The sequence below is a fragment of the Carassius carassius genome, chromosome 24 (assembly GCF_963082965.1).
Source record: "Carassius carassius chromosome 24, fCarCar2.1, whole genome shotgun sequence".
Taxonomy (NCBI): Eukaryota; Metazoa; Chordata; class Actinopteri; order Cypriniformes; family Cyprinidae; genus Carassius; species Carassius carassius.
Window position 1 is genome coordinate 16,046,463 of NC_081778.1, and position 19,266 is coordinate 16,065,728.

Consider the following 19,266-nt stretch of genomic DNA (forward strand, 5'->3'; position numbering starts at 1 on the left):
TAATGTTCTTACTATGTACTTAATTTAAGTATTATAAAAGGCAATTCTACTTGTTAATGTTATCAATGAAAATCTTAATTGAGATACCCAGGTTGCCAGTCTTTAAATGTTGCAAACTCCTGCTATAAGAAGAGATTATCACAAGGAGGCATGCAAGAAGCAATAATTTCAGATTTGTTTTTAATATCTTGTTTTAAAGGGTTAATGCACACTAATCTGATTTTGTTAATGCTTAGAGGCTGTTGTATGTTAACAGTTATTTTGATAGTATAACAGTAGTTACAATAGAATAGAATATATTCTATTAATGGAATAATGGAATATTACATGTCATCTGCAAATGGAAATACAAAACAGGATAATTTTTCCAATAAAAACATCTAATAAGATATTTGCAATCAACATTAGCTGACACACATCTTTTTGTCCTATTTACAGTTGTCCTTTACTCATTCACTCACAATACATCTGATAACCAAACGTGCTTTTGTTTTACATATGACTGCATATGAACACATTTCCCTTAAAAAAAAAAAAGACCAACAGTTCCCATACACACTGTGCAAGACACATTGACAGTAACAATAAGAATGTTGACAGTGCAGTGATCGTACCAACAACTACAGATGAAGACAATCATACAAACAAGATAAACCAGAAATTTCACAAAAAGACTTGAGATATGAGCTGGGTACCCACTGAAACAGCAAGTCTTCTAGGAAGCTTTTGGGAGGAAGATCAGAATTACGGCAATACATGTAAAAAAAATTTAAATAAAAAAATGGAATGGAAAAAGAAAAATAGTACAAAATTTCTTCACTTCTGTCCATTTAAATCCAATTGCTCCTTCATACAAATAAAAAGATATCAAGTAAGAAAAGTTATTCTATATCCACCGCTCTGTGGATCTCGTCAATTGCAAACGTTTTTTCTAACCTCCAAAGTTTCATCCCTCGCTCCATGGGATTCCTCATGAGTTCAGGTGATCCACCTGTATGGCAGAAGCCTCCACAGTGATGCAGAGGTCTTTGTGAGGGGAGATGTCAGATACACTGACAGTTTTATACTGCACATCTGCAGAAGGTACTGGTTTGTATTGGTTCAAGTCGAATATGCACGGCACACCGACTGGCTGGAAGGCATTGATTCTCTCAGCTTGGCTTTGTGCGTCTCCATTTGAGCCGTTTCCTCCTGCGTGACCGGGGCTGTGACTTTGTTGGTTTGATCTGGGTGGAGATGGAAGCATATTAGGAGCGTGTTTTCGCATGTGCTTCATCAGATACGTTTCCTACAGACACAGAGAGATACATATTAGGATCAATTTGAAAAAGAAGTGGGAATGCTGCTCATTTATGGTGCGAGATGTTTGTACCGAGGTATATGTGCGGTTGCATAAACCACAGGAGTACAGCTTGTCGTGCTTGACCGTGTGAGTGGACAGATGAACCTCCAGGCTGGCTTCGTCTACATAGCCACGGTTACAGTGGTGACACTTATACGGTTTGTCCTTGTTGTGCTGACGCCGATGAGACTGTAAAAGATCGAGAGAAATAATAAAGTTACAGACTTTAAAAAGCACGGTTTACTCACACCATCTTGTTCCAAACCTGTCAAAATCAGAGCTGCTCGCTTCCAAACAATGGAGCGTCTGTGGTTCCTCAACAGACAACGAAACTATAAAAGGTGCGCTCATTCAAAAAAGTTGCATTCAATCCTTTGCTGGCTGTGCTGATTTAATTCTAGCGGTTCTTTTGTGTTGCAAGTTCAATGATGCAGGTAGTGACGATTCTCTCCAGCCAATCAGTGATCAGCAGAGTTTACACGTCACGTTTGGTAATGTACGGTTCACTTGGAACCTCAACCGAGGTAGAACCAAAAAAAAAGTACCAGGTACAGGTACTGTACCAAGAGAACCCCCCCCCCCCCCAAAGTAAAATGTACCGAACTGTACCGTGCCGTACCATGCAGTTGAAAAGTGCCATTAGCGGAAGCATTCAAGAAATTTAATTAACAAATATAAAAATAAAACATTTTTCTGTGTTTTGTTGTTTTATTAACATTAAAGAGATAGTTCACACAAAAAAGAAAATTCGGTTATCATTTACTCACCCTCAGGTTGTTTTTCTTCTGTTGAACATAAAAGTTAGTTTGAAGAATGTGGGTAACCAAACAGTTTCTCAGAAAAAGCGCATGCCAGAACAGCATCACACGTCCCACACATGGCTCCAGGGGGTGAATAAAGTCCCCCTGTAGCAAATCCAACAGTTCCCAACAGTCAACAGAAGTGAGAAAAAAAGTGTTTATTACATTTGAAATCTGGATATTTGTCTTACAAAAACACATGGATTTGCTACAGGGGGGCTTTATTCACCCCCCGGAGCCATGTGAGGGACGTTTTATTACAGATGCGCACACTTTAATTCACGTCTTCTGAACTGTTGACAACAAACACCTGTTTACCCCCATTGAAAGGCTTGGAAGAGCAAGGACAATTTTTAATATAACTTTGATTGGATTATTCTGAAAGAAGAAATAAATGCTTCGAGGATGAGTGGAAGATGGACGAATTTTCTTTCTCAGGTGAACTAACCATTTAACATTAGTTAATGCACTGTGAATTTGCATAAACTAACATTAACAAAGATTAATAAATACAGTAATACGTCTATTGTTCATCTTAATCCATTAACATTAATTAATAGAACCTTATTCTGAAGTGTTACCAAAGTAACACTTTAAAATATCGACTTAAAGAAACAGACTACATCACCTGTAGGTTAGAGAGCTGAGTGAAAGACTTCTCACAACCAGGATGTGCACATTTGTATGGCCTGTCTCCTGTGTGGATCCTGAACAGGCACAAAATGTTAAAGTCAAGAGGTAAGAACATAATGGAAACTAAACATTGTCTGCACGAATAGTAATGCAGGTTCTGTGTGGTACCTCTGGTGTTGCTGTAAGTGACTGAGCTGTCTGAAGGTCTTCTGGCAGTAGTTACAGGTGTAAGGTTTAGATCCTGTGTGTATTCGTATATGCTGAGCAAGGTAGCTTGTGTTGGCAAATGATTTCGAGCAGTGAGGACACTTATGAGGTTTGGTTTCTGTGTGGTTTCTGCAAATAAGGAAAGACCAGCATGGGGCTCATTCAATAATTTACTCACACTACACAAAATTTGACATGACAATATTCTTCATTTCTACACTCACACTGCTGACCTTTCTTAGGTGGTCCCTATCAGTACTGTCACATATTATTAAAAGTTTGCAATGTATTTCAAAGACATTTGGAAGTGGCGTGGTAGGAGTTTGAATGAGGTCACAAAAAGGGCAGATCCATTTCTCAAAAAAACATTTGCACCAAATCCTCACAAGAACTCCTGTGGGCAGAGCCCAATCCCACATCCCAGTGTAATCAAGTGTGTACATAACCTTTACATGACCTCTATTTCAGAGTGGGGCAGAACCTCATAAAAGTTCTACACAGTTATGGGACGATAATGTAGAGCCAAAGAGAACTGGGCTTTCACTGACAGCTGTGATTTCAGTTCAATCCTTCAGTCGTGGTGTGTGTGTGTGTGTGTGTGTGTGTAGTCTGCAGTAATCAAAAGTGTGCCAGAGGAGAAATTAATTAAACAAATAGAGAAAGCACAGAGAGGTAAATATAGAAAAAAAGATTATTTCTTTCATTCTTTGAAATCTAAGAACTTTTCCTGACCGAGTTTTCAAACTATTTTTAAAAGGAGGGTACATTAGTGAGACATATTTAATGTGTAATCTGCCCACTACACATGGAGACATCAGCTTCACAATTATAAAGACTGTGGTATTAAATTACACAGTCCATTACACAGTAAGTTACATACAAGCAAACTATCATCAGAGTATGTTGCTATAGCCACAAGCAGTAGAGTATGAGACCCTGTTTATCAACCTTTCCATCGTGACCACAGAATGTGACTCCCAGAACACGTGTTTATGTTCAAATACTGCTAGAAAGCAAAATACAGAGGTCACAAGAAGCACTTTAACCACGTAGGCTTTCTGTCAGCTATTCATGAAGTGGGCTGAAAACACTGTCAGCTACCGCTTTGGAAATGGACAATTTTTTTTTTTAAATCTCCCATCACTAGCATTAGCCCTATATGAAAATACTGCAAAGAAACATTTTAAAGTTCGATTTGTTAAGCACTTCTCAAGTTACATATTTTAAATCAATGTGTTTAATTACTATTATTATTATTATTAAGGTGTTAAACAAGTTTAGTCATATTTTAAGTTAACATGTTAACTTTAACATCCCTAAAAATGTATTTTGTTAAAAGGCAGATCAGATGACACACAGCCAGTTTGTTTTGCGCTTTCAACAGCAAGCGGTTCCAATTTGCAGTTGGTTTCTACGCAGATAGCCAGCCATTTAAAAAAGCCAACATCCAAGCCATATACGGAGTCCAAGGCAGCAATTCCCCACAGAAGAGAGGGGTGGGGTGAGCGGTAGCTAACTATGATTGAAAGTGAACTGCACTGAAACGAGTTGCTGTGAACAGAGCAGAGAAAAAGGTGAAAAGGATGTTGTTTTAAATTACCATTAAGGAATTTAAACCAAAGTATGTTACAGACATTTCATGAAGACTCTAAAGAAATATTCCTACTTGTAGAAAATGGGCATCTGTTGACCCCTTTAAATATTTATCTTATTTCCAACTTCTGTGCACAGTGACTTGTGGCCCACAATACATTATAAAGGTCCTATTTACAAATAATTTGAATGTTTATTCATATAATTTTCTAATAGCTTTACACGATAATGAATTTATTAATGTAAGACACTGCTTTGGAATTAGTGATGCACTGATAGGATTTTTGGGGGCCGATACCGGTAAAAATTAAACACTTACTGGCTGATTCCAATAATGATATTTGTCACTTCCTCTCTTACTTGAAATTTTGGCAAAACAGATATTTTGATCATGTTTTAAATCAGCAAAGTTCAAAAACACCTGCATTAAACTATATTAGCATAAATTAAATTGTATAACTGTATAAATTAAATACATATTAATCATTTTTTGTAACAGACTTTATTACGATTACCATATTTTTCAGACTATAAGTCGCACCTGAGTATAAGTCGCATCAGTCCAAAAATACGTCATGCCGAGGAAAAAAACATATATAAGTCACACTGGACTATAAGTCGCATTTGTTTAGAACCAAGCACCAAGAGAAAACATTACCGTCTACAGCCGCGAGATGGCGCTCTATGATATCAAGTGTAGACTACAGGAGCACTGAGCAGCATAGAGCGCCCTCTCGCGGCTAGAGATGGTAATGTTTTCTCTTGGTTCATGTCTCTTAGTTCATTTCTCTTGGTTCATGTCAAATTAATTTTGATAAGTCGCACCTGACTATAAGTCGCAGGACCAGCCAAACTATGAAAAAAAGTGCGACTTATAGTCCGGAAAATACGGTAATCCTCTAATTTGTTTTGAATGCATTTTACCATTTCTTTTCCATTTAAATATGAGATCTCCTTTACTAAGGCGGGATTCTTAGTTTGACAGGTTTTCTAGTCTACAGAGCTATATGGGTAATGAAAACACGTGGTTCTTCGGATTTAATTTGTTAGTTTATTAAGCACCCCCTGAAAATGAGATCTGTATATATTTGTTTACGGATAGCTGTAATAAGTGTTTTGTGTAATTCGCTGTATGTTGATGATAATGCAACTGAAATAGAGAGTTTAATGTTCTTATGGTGATTGTTTTGGCGTGAAAAAGGATGCAATAAACTTAATAAAACATCATTTAGGTTTTGGTCATCATTCAGATGAGGTCCGCTACACTTAATGAAAGTTACAGAAGTTATTTAGTCAAAAATAGTGTGCGATCTTTTGTCTTTTGTTATTTGATTAGAATAACAAAAGACTGGGATTATTCAACAGACGTTTCATTATATAGCCGATAGTTGTAAATTAAGGACAAATCTGCCGATAAATATAGTTACAGCTTAAATTACGATTGATTGTTTTGCAGTGTGTATCGTATCGCAAGGAAGTTTGCACTCAGGTCCATCATACACACTCTCCATCACCCGCCTGCTTTGCCACAGACACACAACCACACACACTTTCGAGGTGCGGTGCTGAGTACCGTGTGTGCTGCTGTAAGTGACTGAGCTGTCTGAAAGCCTTCTGGCAGTAGGAGCAGGTGTAGGGCTTGGCACCGCTGTGGATGCGGATGTGCTGGGCCAGGTAGCTGGTGTAAGCGAAGGATTTGGAGCAGTGCGGACACTGGTGAGCTTTCACCTCCGTGTGTGACTTGGAGTGCAGCTGCATGTTTGACTTATTGCAGAACATCAAACCACACATCCGGCACCTACAGACAGAAAAAACACACACACCCCAAGAGAAGGACAGAGGGATAAGAGAAGAGGAAACACGGGAGAAGACAAAGTACGAATGAGAACGGGACAACAAGAAAAGGAAAGTTACAAGCCTGGTCCATCAATAGTGAAAGGAGAAACATGAGCCATGACAAACGGGCAAGAAAGAGACACAACACAAGCAGGAGGGTGAGAGACAAGGAGGTCAGTGGAGAACAATCCAGAAGGAAATCGTAGACTCTGGCTCTAGAAAAGAAAGATGAGAGGGACAGGCCAGAAACAGAAGTGCAAAAAGACAATGAATGAGTAACAAAGAGGGCGACAGGAGTGTGTGTTTTTGTGTGTGGACGTATGTAGCTGAGGCTGCACATGCTGCTGAAAAAGATTTTCTACTGAAGCACAGCAGACAATCACGCAGATATGCTTTTGCAAAGCCTTGAAGCCAGGAGTGTGTGTGTGTGTGTATGTGTGTGTCGGCCGGGAGGGCCATGCATTGCTGCAGTATGAAAATGAAGTGGCTTAGGAATCCCTGCCTCTGTCTTTGCCTGTTCTAATAGATCATAAAAAAAACACACTGAGTGCATGCTGAGCCAACATCCTTAAGAAAAGCCCTACCTGTATGTTTTTCCACCCTCTTTCCCAGGATGCCCTTCTTCTGGGGATAGACTGTAAGGGTTGGCAGAATGATGCTGAAGAAAAAAGGAAAATCAGTCAAAAGAACTGTTAAATCTTAAAATAGGAAAAATAAAAAGGCACATTAAAAACATTAATGGTATCTGTGCTAATCGCTTTTTCAGACAATGTCATTAAGGATTTCTCGATATGCATGGTTATCATACCTGCCCTGAAAGACCCAAAATAAAGTGATCTGTCCTAGTAGGTGAGCCAACCAATGGGAGTGTGTCTTTCTTCTTTCTGCCTCGTTTCGACGGTAATGGGATGATAACCGGTGAGCAGGGCACGGAGTCATTTTTCTTGTCTGGTGGAGTCATGCAAGAGTAAAATGCTTTAATTATGTGAGCCAAGACTGATGAGACAATAAAGTTTATCTGTTCCTGTCTCAAGCATACTACACACTCAAAAATTGCATGTAATAATGCCAAGCAACGCAGACAGAGATGTTTGTGAGTTCAGTTTGAACAGGGACCCATAAAGGTCACTTGAAAAGCCAGTTGTAAGTTTCATTGTTAAATTCTAGGATTGCTACATGTCAGACTACACAGTGTAATAATAACGATGATAATAAACAGATCAAGGTCACTTTAGAAGATACATAGACAAGCAAAAAAAAAAAAACAATCAAAGCAGGTTGTGCCTGGGCAAAAGATTCAAGTCATGAGCTGCTCCTTGTGAACACAATGGGCATAATTTTGATTGTACAATCAAAATGTACAGAAGAAAATGTTAAATTGCATTTAAATAGCAATACTGTGGCAAAAATAATACAGTGTGCATGTCAAGGTTTATGTGAAATAAGGTGCATTACCAGTCTGGACTGTTATCATGGTGGTAGATGGATGTCCAGGAATAAAGGACTGAGCAGATGACACTGGAGACACCAGAGTGACCAAACCCGCTAGAAAGAGTGAGGCAGTGATGGAAGACTTATGAAAGTGAAAGAAAGTTCAAATAAACTAACCCGTGAAAACTCTGTAATCATTAGCAATTTAGAATAAACACAGGTATGGTACCTGCCGTCATAATGCCAGTAGGTGGTACTGGCAACACTGTGATACTGTGTGAGGACTGAGATGGTTGTGCATGCTCCTGTTTTAGTGTCCTTGCTGTCATTGTATCCATGGCACCCCCAGCAACTGCCACCACTGCTGTGGTGGGATAGTGGGCAGGGCCATGTGAGTAGGTGTGGGCTTTGTCCTGACCAAGCTGCTCTTTTACCTTATTGAGAAATACAGCATTCTCTATCTAAAAGCCAAAAACATTAAATTGGGTTAGAACAAAATAAAAAAGAATAATGATAAAATAATTTTAAATAAGGTTGCGGTTGGTAAGATATTTAAGTCTTATGTTCAATGAGGCATTTATTTGATCAAAACTAAAATATAAAAAAACGAATATTGTGAAATATTACAATTTCAATCAACTGTTTTCTATTTTAAAGGGGTCATGAACTGAAAAATCTAAAAATTCCTCAATATTTTGACATAAGAGGTCATTGCACTATAAAAACATGCTGTAAGTTTCAGAACTCAAAACTTTCTTGTTAGTCTAAAAACAGCTTATATTGAAGCTTACAATCTGCCAAAACGACAGGTTGTGGAATGTGCCACTTTATGGTGTAATAGTGTGGCTAAACAAAAAGATCAACGTCTGCTTCTACATCACTGCCTGTTTAGCCCACCGATATAGTGTAAATAATGAGAGAGGAAAACATCTCCGATTACTATCGTAACCTTGGTTCCCTGAGAGGCAGGAACGAGACATTACGTCAGCTTTTGACATATATGGGAACTCCTCCCTTCTCCACTTTCGCTGAAATCTTATGGGCTAACGCCAGCTGGGGACAGCCAGCCAATTGACGCGAAGCATGCAAATACTGACAGGTCCGCGGGCAGTATAAATTGCATGGGCGCGAAAATTACATCAGAATCACGACTGAACGCTAGCACAGCTGATCAAATAGCAACCACGGCAGCTAACGTAATGTCTCGTTCCCGCCTCTCAGGGAACCAAGGTTACGATAGTAACCGGAGACGTTCCCTCTCAAGACGGTAACTCATTACATCAGCTATTGACGTAAATGAGAACTGTATTAAATCCCGCAGTGAGAGCAGTTAAGATAAGCCCTGAACAGGGTCAATCACACCCACACATAAGCAAGACAGTTCTAGCCAATAGCCACATCACTAAGAGTACTCGCATCTGAAAGGTGGAACTAGAGGGCACAGAGGGCAGCCTTAAAAGAACACAATCTCCTCGCTCCTCTGAGAAAACTGATTACCAGAGCGTGCTTACCGATCATTTGCCCATCAACCGGGGAACGAAAAGCAGCAATAGTGGCCACACACACCTTCAGTGTGGATGGCAAACTCCCACAATCCAATCTGTGCTGTAGAAAGCACAAAACATGCAACACGGAACAGGTCCCCGGGTCAATACCAATGTCCTGGCACCATTTTGTGAAAACTCCCCACTTCAGAATGTAGAGGGGCCTGGTAGAAGGTGCGCAGGTCTTCGTAAGTGTGCTCAGCACTCGTGAGTGCAGAGCGTCCCGCTCATTTAGGGTCCCTGCAGTGGCCACACATGAAGGTTCCACAGCTCGGGGCTGGGGTGCCATTTCATGGTGTTCGCCTGAGACTGCAGGTCCTTCCTGAGGGAGATTTGCCATGGGGGAGCCACCACTAACTGTCTCAGGTCCGCGAAGCAGGGCTGATTCGACCAGTTCGGGCCACGAGTTTAACTGACGTTCTCTCCTCCCTGATTTTTCACAACACCATAGTCAGAATCTTCACTGGAGGGAAATCGCAAAAGCCTGGCTTCCAGCCAATGCGATGTCAGAGCATCTCCCGGCAGCAGGGAGTGAGATAGCGAGAAGAACGTCTGACAGTGCGTGTTCTTGCTTGTGGCAAACAAATCCACTTCCGCCCTCCCAAATCAATCCCAAATCATTTGAACTGATCCTGGGTGAAGCCTCCACTCTCCTTGAGGAATCCCGTTCCTCGAAAACATGTCCGCTCCACAGTTCAGGATACCAGGGATGTGCGCCGCTCTTATGGAGAGAAAGTGCCAGTCCGCCCACAACAAGAGACTTGCTGCCTGTTTGAATAGAGCCCTGGAACGCACTTTGCCATGACGATTTATGTAAGAGATCAATTTGCCGCTCCAATTTTGACCGAAAGGCTTGTAGGGCTAAAGACACCGCTTCCAATTCCAAACGGTTTTTGTGCCACCTTCTCTGTGACTCCGACCACAGGCCTGAGGCAGGTATGCCCAGGCACACTGCTCCCCAGCCGTAAGTTGACGTGTCCGTCGAGACCATGGTGCGCTGGGTCACTATACCCAAAGGAACTCCTGTTCCGAACATATCCGGGCTGCTCCACGATCTCAGAGTGCTGACGCAACTTTGAGTGATCGTAATGCGCTTGTGGCCCGAAGACCACGCCCTCGGCGGAACGCGAGTCTTCAGCCAAAACTGCAGCGGCCGCATATGCAGCAGACCCAGATGGCACACTGAAGAAGCCGTCGCCATCATTCCCAGAAGCCTCTGAAATTCCCTCAGTGAAACAGAACTGCCCGGTCTGAAACTGCACAGAGTCGATGAAATTGGAGATGGGCTCGCATCGCCATCGAGTCCAAGCATACTCCCAGATATGCTATAGTCCAACTCTGTATAAACACACTCTTCTGCATATTCACACGAAGTCCCAGCTTATCCAAATGGCGAAGCAGTGTTTCCACATGACTGATTAGCACACCTCTTGAGTGGGCTAAAATCAGCCAATCGTCCAGATAATTCAAGATAGGGCTGGGTGATATGAAGCAAAAAATATATCTCAATATATTTTGCTATATCTCGATATACGATATATATCTCGATATCTTTACAGGAAAAATAACCCCCCAAAAACTACTGTAAAACCAAAAATGCCAAATATTACATGTTTAGGGCCCTATGAAATGTTTAATTTTTTCTTCACCATATGTTTTATTGTTACCTAATTCTGTGTTTTAGCATGTGTAATTATTTAAATGCATAAAAACAACTTAATTTATTTATTTTTTCTTAAAATAGCCTTATGTGAAATTGTTTTGGTTAACAAATGAAGGCATAAAACATTCATTTAATTGACCTTGTAATTGTTAGAAATTAAGCAAACTTAATTTTTTGGTAAACAAAGGGGATTTATTATTAAAAATAAAACATGGAAGAAATGTTGTGTGATTATTCCTTAAATTATGTTCGTTTCATTTTAATAGTAGTAGTAGTAGTAGTAGGCTATGTACATTTTGCTGAACAATAGTAATAGATTTCTGGCAAATACTTTTATTTTGATGGGTTTACCTTTACATTTCTGTGTATGTGATACAACAGTCTATGATGTGATATGACGCTAGTTTTATTTAAATCAAACGGTCAGATGCTCATGAAGTGACTCTCAGTGAAGTTCTGGAGATGTTGTACATGTGTTCACATCCTCATTTAGTGAGACGGCAGATGCTGAAATGACCGCGAGCATCACGCGCGCTTCAGTGTGTTATAGACAAAGCTGCGCTTCTGCGCCATTCATTAACACAGACACGCAGAACATGCAGGATTCATATTTAAATAGACTTTTCCAGCTTAATATTTACAGATATTAGTCCATATCGCGATTTGATGTGAGTGCAATGACCTACTTTTGATTAATTAATTCAAAATCGGACAAATTCTGTGAACTGTTAAACTGTAAATTCCGTTACAGTTCGCGTTTTCTGCATCCCGGAAATCATAGGGCCCTACAGTAGACATCTGCCTGCTGTTCGCCCGACGCCTTAAAACCGATGTATCTCCATATAATGGAGCCAGTTGTCCTTTTTTGGAGACTAGTTCTGTAGCCCCCGGTCTGGTTGTGGATGACACCATGTTCAATGAGACAACACGTGAGGGGAGGGGGAACAGAATCAAGGAGGCGGGGGCGAGCACAGCACAGAGAAGACAAACAATCAAAGTGGCGGAATCAGAATTAAATATAAACAATATATCAATATATACGATATGTCAAAATCCATATCGTGTTTAAAAAATATCTCGATATATTTTAAATATAGAGATATCACCCACCCCTAATTCAAGATGCGCATTTTCTCAATCTGAAGGGAAAAAAGCGCTGCGTCCACACACTTTGAAAAGGTGCGGGGGTATGGCACCACGAAGTAGTGGCTGTAATACCCGCTTTCCTGTTCGCTTGGAGGGACACGCTCCATCGCTCTTTTCTCAAGCAGATTTAGAACGTCCTGTCTCAGAACGGACAGGGAAAGTTTTGGGGCAAAGTCAGTGAAGGGACCACGCCATTGAAGAGGGGGGTCTGCGTTTGAACTGAAGAGAATAATCGAGACTGGAAGAGTGACACAGTGTTGAGTGCAATAGGAAGAAAAAGCTCCTTTTATGAATGGATACATGTTTTTATTTTGTGCAACTCACACAAACAGCATTTAAACCCACATAGCAATTGTAGATTGCAGGAACATGGGGGACATGATGCCTTAGAACATGGCGCCTGGGGGTGGGGCCTCCAGCGCGCTCTCTCTTCCTCTTTAGTGGTCCGTCAGGAAGATGGCTTGGTAGCAGAGGATGGACCGTCGGCTCTCTCGTGGTGCAGGCTCCTCCTTTCACCCTGACGTTTCCTTCCAGGCCCTGACCACTGCTTGCTTCTGCCGAAACTAACGTTGGGTTTGGGGCAGGGCACCACAGTGGGCTGTCTAGACCTGAGTCCCTGAGCCTGGCGAGGTGCAAAAGAAGAGCGGGACCTCGCAGAAGATGACTGGAGTCAGTGACGGGGCATCACGTGGCTCATCGCCATGGCGCACTTCTGTGTCTCGGAGAAATGCTCTGTGACCAACTCCACGGCATCACCAAAGTGGCCAGAGGGAGTGACTGCAGTGTTTAAGAGCGTCTTGCGGTTGGCGTCCTTCAGATCAGCTAGGGTAAGCCACAGGTGCCTGTTAAGGACGACCATGAACCCCATGGAACGGCCGATGGCTTGAGCAGAGCGCTTAGTAGCCATCAGTGCGACATCAGTGGCCGCGTGCAGATCCCCATCAGCATCAACTGCGCCGCCGTCGAGGGATTGAAGCAGTTTCGCCTGGAACAGCTGGAGTATAGCCATGGCGTGAAGAGCAGAAACTGACCTGCATGGCAAAGTGGGTGCGCCGATTGGGTTGCAGCCCACGACTTCACCACGTGCTCGTGCACATCTGGGAAGAACGAGGTTCTTCTCCTCGATGCGGCCTGGCGGCGGCTCGACTGGAGGAGCCACAAATCCAGCTTACTCTTCACAGGGTCGTCAGGTGCGTTCCAAGCAAGGTTCAGCTCCGTGACAGCCTTGTTGAGGACCCTGCCGAGCTCCTCCTGGAGGTCTGCAGGGCCCTCTTGGTCGGGGAGGTCCGGGTGACACGCCCAATCTTTTTCCGACACCGAGAGCTACATGGAGTCATCATCCTCGCCAGCTCCGAAGGTGATGAAGTTAGCAGCGGAATGGGGGGGGGGGGATTTGGGGGGTGCGGAAGCTATGCGGCTTGCTGGCGGCAGTGGGCCTCATCCCTGCTGTTGCCTGAGCCACTTTTCTACTGGCTCTGAGGGCGCGCACTGGCAGTTTGGTGCAGTGGGCGTACGTGTCATCTGTGAGTATGCCTCGGCGTGGGCGAGGCCCAGGCAGGTGACACAGAACTGGTGAAGGTCGGGCGGGTCAATAGGACTCTTGCAAATCTGGCATGTAGCAGCCATCTGATGCGGAGAGGAAAATAGATGAGAGTAATCCTCTAAAGCAACTTCCACGATGACTTCAATAAGACTTCTAGCGTGAAAATAGCATAATTTTCAATTTGTCAATTGGCCGGCCGTCTCCAGCTGGTGTTAGCCCATAAGAGTTCAGCGAAAATGGAGAAGTTCCCATATATGTCAATAGCTGACGTAATGTTTAGTTACCGCCTTGAAAGGGAACTAAGGTCTATACAGAAATAAAACGATGAAGATAGCTCTTAAGACAACAAGACACTGTGCAGTTCAAAGTTGTGGAAAAACACATTCTTTGCATCGCTTTCCTGCTGATCCCAACATTAGGACAGAGTGATCAGTGGATGAACTTTATTTTTAAAGAAGTCTCAGACCATGTCAGTGAGAACTTGGTCCTTTGTTCACTTGAATTCATTTACAAACAAGGCACAATTCACATTTTCAGAAAGATTGAAACTAAAAGATGATGCTGTGCCAACTATGGGGGGTCAAAAAAGAACAGAAAATAGTGCATTTCTTCTAAATTATTATTTTTTTTTATCTAAAAGTCTTGATAATATTATAAGTGGACTTCAGAGAACGGTACAAAATAATAAAAAGGCAGTTCATGACCCCTTTAATATATTTTAAAATATACTTCATTCCTGTGATGGCAAGCTGAATTTTCAGCAGTCATTACTCTAGCTTTCAGTGTCAAATGATACTTAAGAAATCATTCTAATATGCTGCTCAATATTTTTTTTAGAGATGTTCCGATACCCTTTTTCTCTTCCCGATACCGATTCCGATACCTGGGCTCAGGGTATCGGCCGATACCGAGTACTGATCCGATACCTGGGTGTGTATCTGTATATACAGCTGTATATACTACTAGCCCTGTGTAAATTTCTAGAATTATTTTATGGTGTGCTCCAGACTTATCCCTTGATAAAACATGAACAAATACATGGTTAACTACTGTATTTATTACAGTATTTTTATTATCTGACATGAATTTGACAGTAATATTATTTAATTTCTTAAGCGAAAAAGAACTTCAAATGCAGCCAAAAATCTAACACCGCAAACTAAAAAAGGTATTTTAGTATTTTAGTTTTACAATATTAGTGTATAAAAAACTGCAACAAATAAGTCTAGGAATATAAAAAATTCTATATTAATCAGATAATCTCTTTACAACAAAACAAGTAAAAAAACAAGCAACCGTCTAGGCATAATTATTATTATTAATAGAGACGTATTATTACTACATAGAAACGTAGCTAAATCTACTGTAGGCTACAACAGTAGCTTAATATATTGTCAATTTACTCGCCATGAAGATCTTTGAGAGTCTGTGTTTATGATATGACAGTTTTCTCAAATGAAACGTTAAATTCTCATGAAGTGACGGTTTATGCGTTCATGTCCTCATATAGTGACAAACGGCAGAGGCCACAAAACAGCGAGCTCCCGTGCATCTGCGCCCGTCTCCCACAGAGATGTAGACTTTGCAGGAGTAATATTTAAATAGTATTTTGCAGTTTAATATTCACAGACACTAGTATATATATTCGGCTACAGTCTGGAGCCCTGCGCTTAGACTAACACGGAAGCGACTGAACGCAGCTGCGGGTGACGAATATACTCAAACTTACTACCGGTTCTACAGAGACGCTGGTATCATCACATTTTAAAATTTTCAGCACCGTCTTGGTAGTGAAGTGCCAGTACTTGTGGCATCCCTAGTCGCCGTTTTACTGTCTGGTTGGTCCAGTCTGAAATACTGCTAAACAGCGGACATACTGCTAACCACTGATCTGTAATATAGAAGCGGCTTCACTGTCTGTTGGCAGTTTAGAATGTGATGAGCGATCCAGTCATATATAGATCAGTGCTGCTAACGCGTTTTCATTTCTTCTTCGCTGCTCTAAACAGGGGTTGCTTGTGGCATTACAGCACATTGTCCTGTGTTTGCAATGCATTCTGAGCAGCGAAGAAGAACCGTGCAGCGGTTAGGCAAAGCTAGCGTTTATAACTAGGTCTTGAAAATGGTATCGGATCGGTATATGGGTTCATGTACTCGCCGATGCCGATGCCAGAATTTGTTGTGGTATCGGAGATATTTCCGATACTAGTATCGGAATCGGAACAACTCTAATTTTTTTTATTTATTATTATTATCAATATTGCAAATAGTTGTGCAGCTTCAAATCCTTATGAAAATGATCTTACATTGTGATTTATTATAAAATGTATATATATATATATATAGGTTTTCAGAATTCTTTGATAAATAGAAATTTCAAAAGAACAGTATTTACTTGAAACTGAACAGAATTTCTTCTTTTTTGTAACAATAGAAACGTTTTCACTGTCAGTTTTGATTAAGTAATACAGTTAATAGTTTTTTATTTTATTTTTTTTAAACAAAAACAAACTTTTGAACGGTAGTTTATATAATGTAAAATACAATATAAAGCATGCAAATTCATTAGATTTGTACTATATTAATGCAATCACAGGACAGGCCAAAAGTTCAAACATAGACAGTTGAATCGGTGTGCTTACCTGTCCCTGTACAGGGGACCAGAAATATGAAGAATTGAAATGGGAATCCTCCATCACCCCTGATACAAGAAAGTAAACATTTTGATAAGCAAAAATTGAGCAAACACTATAATCTGTGACCTTTTAAAATGAGAGATTAAGGATAGGGACAGAAATATAAATTACATGTTCAAATAAAAACAAAAAATTGACCTGTGAGGGATGTAACTTGACAGAAGATTCAGAAAGAAAATAATAACAATAGTAAATGGACATTTTACTATTAAACACTTTTAATATGGAACTGGACAACATGACTTATACAGGAAATTTTATCCAGGAAGAGCTGGTGTCTATTGTATGTCTATTTATGGTCAACACCGCAACAAATAAATCATGCATTTCGCATTAACTAGTTGATATAAACCCCCCATACATGACTGTAATACACTTCATATCACAGAACCAACATCACTCGCGAGTCTGTGTTTAGGTAATATTGTTACAGATGCAGGGTTCATAGAAGCTTTAGCGTCTATCTCAGGGCAATTTATGTTTAGTTGCAGAGAAGAGAACGTGCTTTGCTTTATCATTGGTGTACAGTAAAATCGTGTTTTTTATTATATTCTAAAATATTCAAATATTTATTTGCAAATAACCCATCACATGTAAATATCTAAATATTATTGACAGGCTGCGGTGAATCTACTGAACGATAGCGAAGGCGCACCTGCAGCCCACAGCGTGATGTGACCCAGGCATTCACACTACTGCCTGCTAAAATAAAAAAGGAAAAGCGATAAACGCTAGAAAAAAAAGAACAAGTGGGGAAAAAACGTCGACGCTGGGACCGAGGCAGTTTTACGCAGACTTCCGGCACATGAGAGTCGTCGATCGGGCACCAGCGGCTCACATCAACAGCCAAAAACAAGCTCCAAAGTGAAAGATAAAGACGGATTACCAGCTCTCTAGACTTCTGCTTCGCCCGGCGGGGATATTCTCTGACCGGGGTAGTTTGCAAAGTCTTTCCGAAGCAACCCGATTGAAGAATTTCAATGAGTTTTTTTTTCCTCCCTTGTGTTTTTTTTTTTTTTCTCACAGGGTTGGCTCCTTCCGAGCGGCGCGAATGCTGCCGTGCGTCCTGACGTCATTTCCGTCTAGTAAGGTCAAACATGTCCATGAAAATTGTTTTAGCACGTTAATTATACTCTTAAACTAAAATAACTTATTTTATCTTATGAAAACAAAGATTTAGATCTTAAATTTATTGATAGCGAAATTAAATATTGTTAAGAAAAACTTCGCACTGCCCCAGGTCCAGATTTTTCGTTTCGTTTTCGTTTTAAGATCATAACCTTTCCCCCAGTATTGTAGTCTATATGTAATTTTAGAAATATTGAAAGGTTTCTATATTCACTACAACGACATTTTCCACCTGTCTCTATTAAATGTGAAAGTGAAATATACAAGGTTTTAACAGCCATGGAAATATCAAGGAATTTTCTAATCGTTTGAAAATCTAATAAAATGCCATGAAAATTGTCATGCAAGTGTCGAAAGAAAATTTATATTTCATAATGTCTAATCCTCAGTTACCGTAAAGACAGTACCATAGATATCTATAATGTATTTAATTACACTTTCTATTTTTTTTAAAATCTCCTTTTCCTTACATTTGCGTATTTTGTTTTTAATATGACTGATTGTAGTTTAATGATGTATGCTATCTGACATGTTAGTTACTGTTGTATTTATATTTGTATTACACTGTGAAATGTAACTGACTGAATCATTACTATATTTTAAGTTCAATTAAAAAATAATAATAAAAACAATATATATATATATATATATATATATATATATATATATATATATATATATATATATATGTATATATATATATATATATATATATATATATATATATATATGTATATATATATATATATATATATATGTATATATGTTTGTTTGTTTGTTTGTTTGTTTAAAGCTCTTATTTACACGTGTGCCTGTCGCTTCTCAGAGATGATAAATGTCATTTATATTTATAATGTTTACTCTAGGAGCATGCATGCAACAAGAGAACTAACGAAAAGCGTTCTCCTAAACCCACGCGATGTCGCCAGAGAGATTCACACACGGGTTTCCTTTAGATTAGGTCACTTCTAACACTCGCTGACGAGGTTTGCGTACACGTCTGTTTATAGCAACCGTGAGTGTAGTCTGGAGTAGAGCTACAAGAAATCCGTTAAGTCTGGTCTACAGTATCAACCGTGGATTCAGTTCATATAAAAACACAGAAACCTTGCAGTTTGAATGAACGTACATCGGCAGTGAGTTTGTGTTTATACTGAGGTCAGATGTGGAAGGTGAGGAAACTCCAAAAGAAGAACAAATTGAAAACTTGGAGATCAAAATTTCCCTTAATTCCTAGGAAAATATAAAGGTACAGAATTATTCTCCTCTTATTTACTCACGTGAAATATTTGTTCCTACTGCATTTAGAACAGAGCAGAATTTCTGCACATTGAATGTCAAATAGAGAGCAAATTATGGGATTTAAATGCTGCCATGATTCAAAACTGAAAATACAGTTCTGAAAGGTTGAAACTAAGTGTTCGAAAACTCCAAATCTTACAAAAAAAAGTTTTGCAAGATCGAAAAATAAGATTTGCAAGCTTGCAAAATGTAAAAAAAAAAAAAAAAAATCTCTGCAAACATTATGTTGTTTTTGAGATTTCCTTCTTCAGAACTGCAACATTTTTTTACGATGTTGCGCAAATAATTGTTCAGAGTTTCAAATTTGTCAGTGTTCTCCCACTATATTAGATTGTTTTCCAGGTTTGAAACCTTGTAAATGGTGATCTGAAAACTGGTGTGCGAATGTGTGAAATTTTTTTT

At 40.0% G+C, this 19,266-nt stretch overlaps 1 protein-coding gene across 2 annotated transcripts; it reads right to left on the reverse strand.

Moving 5' to 3' along the window:
* Window positions 1-163: 163 nt before the first annotated feature.
* Window positions 164-17,470, reverse strand: LOC132102961 (zinc finger protein 384-like). Of its 2 annotated transcripts, XM_059507712.1 has the most exons (11): window positions 17,321-17,470; window positions 16,381-16,439; window positions 8,072-8,303; window positions 7,867-7,956; window positions 7,220-7,359; window positions 6,996-7,069; window positions 6,149-6,373; window positions 2,944-3,111; window positions 2,771-2,849; window positions 1,373-1,531; window positions 164-1,288 (listed from the first exon to the last, which is right to left on the reverse strand). In XM_059507712.1, exons 2-11 carry the CDS (start codon window positions 16,432-16,434, stop codon window positions 971-973), a joined length of 1,539 nt encoding a protein of 512 aa, XP_059363695.1. In that variant the 5' UTR covers window positions 16,435-16,439; window positions 17,321-17,470; the 3' UTR covers window positions 164-970. The 2 variants fall into 2 exon arrangements, with proteins under 2 accessions (XP_059363695.1, XP_059363696.1); XM_059507713.1 differs by lacking the exon at window positions 6,149-6,373.
* Between the last annotated feature and the right edge of the window lie 1,796 nt (window positions 17,471-19,266).

What these genes read in the sequence shown, in the direction of transcription:
- LOC132102961 (XM_059507712.1), bottom strand. Translation starts at nt 16,434, where the DNA reads ATGGAGGATTCCCATTTCAATTCTTCATATTTCTGGTCCCCTGTACAG. An exon ending in GGTCCCCTGTACAGGGACAG is followed by an intron (nt 8,304 to 16,380) that starts GTAAGCACACCG and finishes TTTGGCTTTTAG; the next exon opens with ATAGAGAATGCTGTATTTCT. An exon ending in TTTTGGGTCTTTCAGGGCAG is followed by an intron (nt 7,070 to 7,219) that starts GTATGATAACCA and finishes TTTTTTCTTCAG; the next exon opens with CATCATTCTGCCAACCCTTA.